This window comes from Saccostrea echinata, unplaced genomic scaffold, assembly GCF_033153115.1.
Source record: "Saccostrea echinata isolate AGI-Se365-2 ecotype Australia unplaced genomic scaffold, CSIRO_AGI_Sech_v1 ptg000009l, whole genome shotgun sequence".
Lineage (NCBI taxonomy): Eukaryota > Metazoa > Mollusca > Bivalvia > Ostreida > Ostreidae > Saccostrea > Saccostrea echinata.
The window spans coordinates 6,749,494-6,755,493 of record NW_026889758.1 but is presented as its reverse complement, the minus strand read 5'-3'; the positions used below and the strand labels follow the sequence as shown (position 1 = coordinate 6,755,493).

The 6,000-nt window shown below is 35.1% G+C and overlaps 1 protein-coding gene across 1 annotated transcript; it reads right to left on the bottom strand.

The window, feature by feature from the left end:
* Window positions 1-890: 890 nt before the first annotated feature.
* Window positions 891-4,318, bottom strand: LOC133181507 (uncharacterized). The gene is made up of 2 exons (XM_061315997.1): window positions 4,204-4,318; window positions 891-3,507 (listed from the first exon to the last, which is right to left on the bottom strand). The coding sequence occupies exons 1-2, from the start codon at window positions 4,266-4,268 to the stop codon at window positions 906-908; spliced, it is 2,667 nt and encodes an 888-aa protein (XP_061171981.1). The 5' UTR covers window positions 4,269-4,318; the 3' UTR covers window positions 891-905.
* Between the last annotated feature and the right edge of the window lie 1,682 nt (window positions 4,319-6,000).

Sequence of the window (6,000 nt, the reverse complement as noted above, 5' to 3'; positions counted from 1 at the left end):
AATGTTGACTATAGGAGACTGTATATCCTTGTATCGTCAACTTATTTGTCAATAGTTTGCCTCCTTTTAGAAATAATTCGTATGTAGATTAATTTTGACCTTGGAGTTTGACCCAGTTTTAGAAAATATTAACCTTGATGTTAGCTTTTGAACGGTTGGTGCTTGGGCTTTTATATTTACCAGGTATATCCATTGACACAAATCCTTTCTTTGGGTAACAACATGTTTGATCTCGAGAACTTGGAGTTTGACTTGCATTTGAGAAACTTTAACCTTCGCCTTAAGCTGCCATACGGGGGCAAACACATCTTGAAAAAAAAAATGATGTGGATGCTTTTTCAAAAGTAGGTCAAACGCCAGGTAAAGGTCAAAATTGTTGGTATCCAAAGGAGGGTCATGTCACAAGGAATATACCTGTGAAGTATGAAAGCTCTAGTGATAACTGTTGAAAAGTTATGGGCAAGATTAAATTTTTTTTAAAGTGGGTCAAACTCTAAGGTCAAGGTAAAAAATATTTAAACCCATGAAAAGGTCTGTTCACGATGAATACACGTGTGAAGTTCTGATAATTTACAAGTGCCTCTCCTGGTGTTAGTTAATGATTAATATAAACTAAATTATAAAGTGTGTATATCATATAATTACTGTGTGAATAGTACATGCTACAATGTATAAAAACAACATTTTCAGAGGTAAATGTAGTTGAAATCAAAACCATTTAGACACGCTATTAATGCAAAATGGTTAGAACAAGATCTGTGATAATTCTTTTATTCTCTGATTATGATCATTATACATTTTCAATCCATTGTAAAAAAAAAATTACTACAAATGACGCCTTTCGAGTTGGGACTTACCTAAAACTGATGAGCAATATAAAACCCATTCAGAAGAATAGAAAACTGCTAATCAAGATTCTTATCTTTTATAAATTTGACTAGTTCTGACACGGTATGTAAACAGTGCTCCCTGATGATTAGCATTCGGTGTATCAGACTAGGAACATAATCATTGACGTCACTCTGAAATTCGGTGTAAATTTGTGACGCCAAATCATCCATGTTCTCAGTAAAGGAGTTCAAGAGTTTCTGTGACCGACCGTTCTCGTGAACTGCTGAGACGGCAGTATATTCGGCAAGATGGCGAATCTCAAGGTAGAGCTTAATCATATCTTGTAGAAAACCATGGACTTTGGACAAAAGGCTGTTCTCTTTTGACTTGTATCCTGCCAATAAGCCTGCAATTTTTAATGACGATTTCAGTCCAAGAGTTCGAATTTTGAGACACACAGAATGAGTTTTACTTCTCATAAGTAATGTTCTCGAGTGTGCTCTTCCTACACGTTGATTTACAGCAACTTGAATGAGTTTCGGTTCCTTTTTCATTTTCATTGGAAGGAGTAGATCTGCAGCAATGTATTTTTTAGTTGTACGATGAAGGTCTCCATGTTTCTCACGATGACAAAGGTCACTAACTTGGTGATTTACTCTAAAAATTCCACGACATCCCCAACAGAAGCAAATGCCACAAACACATACCACTGAGAAACACCCACCCTGTTTCTCAATAAATTGATTGCAATTCGGACAATTTTTTCCCCGCACCTGGAGCTCGGTGGATGAAATATCATCAATACTGAATTCTATATCAATTCCTTTTCCTCTCAAAAAATTCCAATATTCTTGGGATGTTTCACATGTAGCAGGCCAGTGAGGAAACTTGAAGCAACTGGAACAAAATTCGGTTCCACATTCGCATGTGGTATTGGTGTGATTAATATTAGTTAAAGATGCTGAGATGACACGACCACATTTTTCGTTTGGACAGTATTTGCACTGACTCCGTGCTAAATTTTCCTTCTGCCGTATCAAGTATTTCCGAACATCGGTAATGTTCAAAACTTGTAAAATAAGTGTGAAGTCCACTTCTTTTTCACAATCAAATTCGGGGCACAGAAGCTTGGAAAAATTTTGTTGCTTTAGATGTTCTCTCCAGCAACTTCTACAAAACCAATGGCCGCAGCACTCCATCGCGATTCCTGGTCTGTTCTCGTTCAAGCAGATGTAACATATTTCTGGTGGAAAAGACTTGCATCCCACATCCAAGTGTTTATTTACTTCATATCTTTCTATGGTACTCAATACAGCTTCAGTAAAAGCATCTTCTTCAGTTAAAGTGGACGCTCCTTGGAGCAAACACGAATTTAAAGCATTATATGCCGTCTCACTTTCTCCTTTTAGGTAGACTTTAGGCCTTGCAAATTGTTCTTCCGTATAAAACTTGATTTGAGATACAGCCTGGCTAATTACAGATTCCAATGACCCAGCATAGTAATCAAAAAGGGTTTCTAACTCTATAGTTTCTGAGTCAATATTAACATTCATGTATACATCGAATATCTCTTCTCCGTCCAAGGAAGCTTTGTAAACATCATGAGTGAAAATCAGGATTGTAGTTATGTCCATCAAGAATGCCTTGTACATCATTCGGATGTGCTGTTTCATCATAGATTTTACCTCATCTGTTATGTTTATGATGAAAGAACGAGGAAATGTCTTACATTCCATATACATTTTACCAGATCTGAATTTCAAGAATTCGGGTCTTGTCTCTGCGTTGGGCAAAACCACTTTCTTGGGAACCATTATTTGTTGCGGTTGTCTAGAATATAAAGAATCTATTCCGATTGTTTTATTACACGTCGGTTCTGATGTGGGATTAGGTTCGTCGACATACACAAGTTTGCCTTTTTTGTTTCTCTCATCTTCGCTGTGTTTATAGTCCATTTTCTTAGTCGACTTCTCAAAGATCTGTTTGGTTTTTTGTGCTGATTTGAGAACATCAGCTGCTGTAAAGAAACTCGGGGGTCGCTGATACTCGGCTTGAAAGAGGTCATCATCGTAACCATCAATCTCCTCGTCCTCTTCCCAAATATCATCTTCGTAGCTATCTACCACGTCAAACTTTAACTGCATACGATGTCTCCGTTTTCCTTTCTGTTTCTTTGTACTGAGTTGTACATCGGTATCGTGAAGCGGTCTGATGTATTTTTGGTTGTGAGTGAGAGAGCTTGTGATCGGAGTTGGTAGGAAAATTTCAACATTTATTTCGGGTTCCAAACATTCATTGACTGCCTTATCTTCTGTTACTTCCTCTTTTTCCTTACTAGGCAACTGGGGTTCTTTCTTCACACTTGAAACATTGAAATACCGCTTTTTAGATGGTACAGCTTTTCTGGTTGGTCCTTTAGAAGCATAAAATCCCAGGCAGTTGGCTGTTTTTCTTAGTTTGTGTTTTTCGGTGAGTTGAACTTTAGGCCCTTCCTCGCTGAATCCCCCGAGGAGTATGTGTTCCTTGAGGACTGTAGGCAGGACCCAGCGACCTTTTTTACTGAGGGAGTAGGCCACGTCGTCAGTGGCAATGCCAAAGTCCTGTAGAAGGCGAAGATTAGTGGAATTCTTAACTTTTCTTACAAGACAGGACTGTTTTCTATACGTCTTGGTATATCTGGAAGAAGACGGAAAAATAATTATAGTTACTATTCATTTGGATAATTTTATATATGTACATGTATCAAAACTTATCAATAAATAGTTTGAATTTCCCAATTCCCAGTCGCTCATTAACATTAAATCACAAGCCGTTTACTAATGGCCTGTACTTTGTAAATGAATGGTTCAAAAAAATGTAAAGGATATTGAAAATTTCCTCAACACCCACCCCCCCCCCCCAAAAAAAAGAACTATCAAAGTTTCCTTGCATTTGAATGCACATTCAGTTCTCTAGCTGCGAAGTGTTTTATTTGGACATACACCCTCCCCCCCCCCCCCTCCAGAAAAAGCCCACTTGCATTTCAAGTCTTATATAACTTGGTATGTATTAAGTAATTTAATACATTTTCTTGATATACAAAATACTTTCTGTGTGCTTACTCGAATCTTTAATGAAAACGTAAAGAATATCTAAAATGGAGATTCCACCATTTGCTGCAATAATTTAAGCAGTGCCAAGTCTTTTACAAAACTCTATATCTAAGCTTATGTAAATTTTGAAAATTTACACCTGTATGTTACTTTTTATAAACATTTATTCTCTCAATTTCTGTATTTTTTTAAAAATATTTTTTCATATTTTTTTTTTGTTTTACTTTATCTAGGCCCTACTTTATTTGATCTACCAGTCTACATCATTAACAAAACTTACTTGCTGTGTGACGCACGCAGGGTATTCCCTGAGTGAACTCCACACTTTGTTGTTTTATGCACCATTTTGAAAGAAGTCAGTTGTATATAGTGTTTTACTTCTTTGTTGATGTTGCTTATGTCGGTGATTCCGCCTGTGTTAGAAAAAAGAATTGTTGTTCTGTCCGTTTAAATAGTTTTCATTTACATTGCCGGTCTGTGGTGCAATCTTTGTGTTTAAACGTCACGGTTTAAAATTAGATTATTAGAGCGAGCCTGTGCGCTTTCGGGTAGCCTCTGTCATGTACATATAAGATGGTACGAAAATGCCCTATATATACATAAATACATACATACATACACACACACACACACCCTCTCTCACACACACCCTCACACACACACACACACCCTCACACACACACACACACACACACACACACATATATATATATATATATATATATATATATATATATATATATATATATATATATATATATATATATATATATATATATATATATATATATATAATAGTGATAGTTTTATGTTGTTTTAATTATCATGATATTCATATGTATAATTTATTAATTATACATTTATGAATATGCCACAACTGATTTTAAACTCTGAAGTGCATGTATTAATCTGTGTGACAATCATTATTGACAAAGACAAATAATTTAAAATCAAATATTAATAATATTCAATAAAATAATTTATCAAATAAAATAATTAAATAAATTAAATAAAACAAACTAATTGAAATAAAATAAACAATCAGCTAAAACTTTAGATCCACCCCTTGTTTTATCCCTACTCCTGTAATAAGCTACCTGAGTAGAATTCAACTTTCTTTAATCCTATTGGTCAAAACTTTTACCTCCAAATTCCTGACCTGAGACAAAGACACTTTTTCAGCTGACCGTTCATGGCTATACATGACTGTACTTTATGACCATTTTATAATTCAATGAAAATAGACTGACTGTTTGAAAGAAACTGTACATAGTCAACATTTATTTATTAATACTCTGACATCAAAAGAAGGAGTCAGCTCTATTCCACAAATAGGACTGCAATACTTTTATGATGATTGAATATGGAATAAATACATAATCGAACCCGCAGGTGTTTTTATTACATCATAAACCCCTGTCATATATATATATATATATATATATATATATATATATATATATATATATATATATATATATATATATATATATATATATATATATATATATATACATTAATAAATTTTGCAAATAAACTCCGAAACGGGTGCACCAGAGTTCTTACTTACTCCTCTAACAATACACTAGATGAAATATATGGAGATAACGAACAGTATTCAAGATCAAAAGTCCATTAAACAATACAAAATAGGAGCAGAGCAAACACGGACCTCTAAAAATCAGAGGTGGGATCAGGTGCCATGGAGGAGTGAGCATCCCCTGCCGACCGGTCACACCCGCCCTTTGCTCCTTGTCATGATCGGGAAATAACGGAAAATCCGTCGACAATTCAGTGTGTAAATAATGGCCTAACAATTAGTATGAAAAACGTCAGTCAGCATTTGACTCAATGATAAATTGTATTTGCTGACAAGGTCATTGTATCGACCATAGAACTTACGAAATGATGACTTTAAACGAGACAGCTGATATTCTTGTTTCATCAACTTGTTTGTCAATAATTTACCTCGTTTTAGAAATTGTTCATACGTAGAGCATGCTCTTGCGTATTGAATCAACTGTGAGATATATACCCCGTATGCAGGTGATGAAGGTATACAAGCTGATGTCCGTAA

Coding starts and splice junctions, on each gene's coding strand:
- LOC133181507 (XM_061315997.1), bottom strand. CDS start 4,268: ATGGTGCATAAAACAACAAAGTGTGGAGTTCACTCAGGGAATACCCTG. Junction 3,508..4,203: donor CTGCGTGCGTCACACAGCAA/GTAAGTTTTGTT, acceptor GTCTTCTTCCAG/ATATACCAAGACGTATAGAA.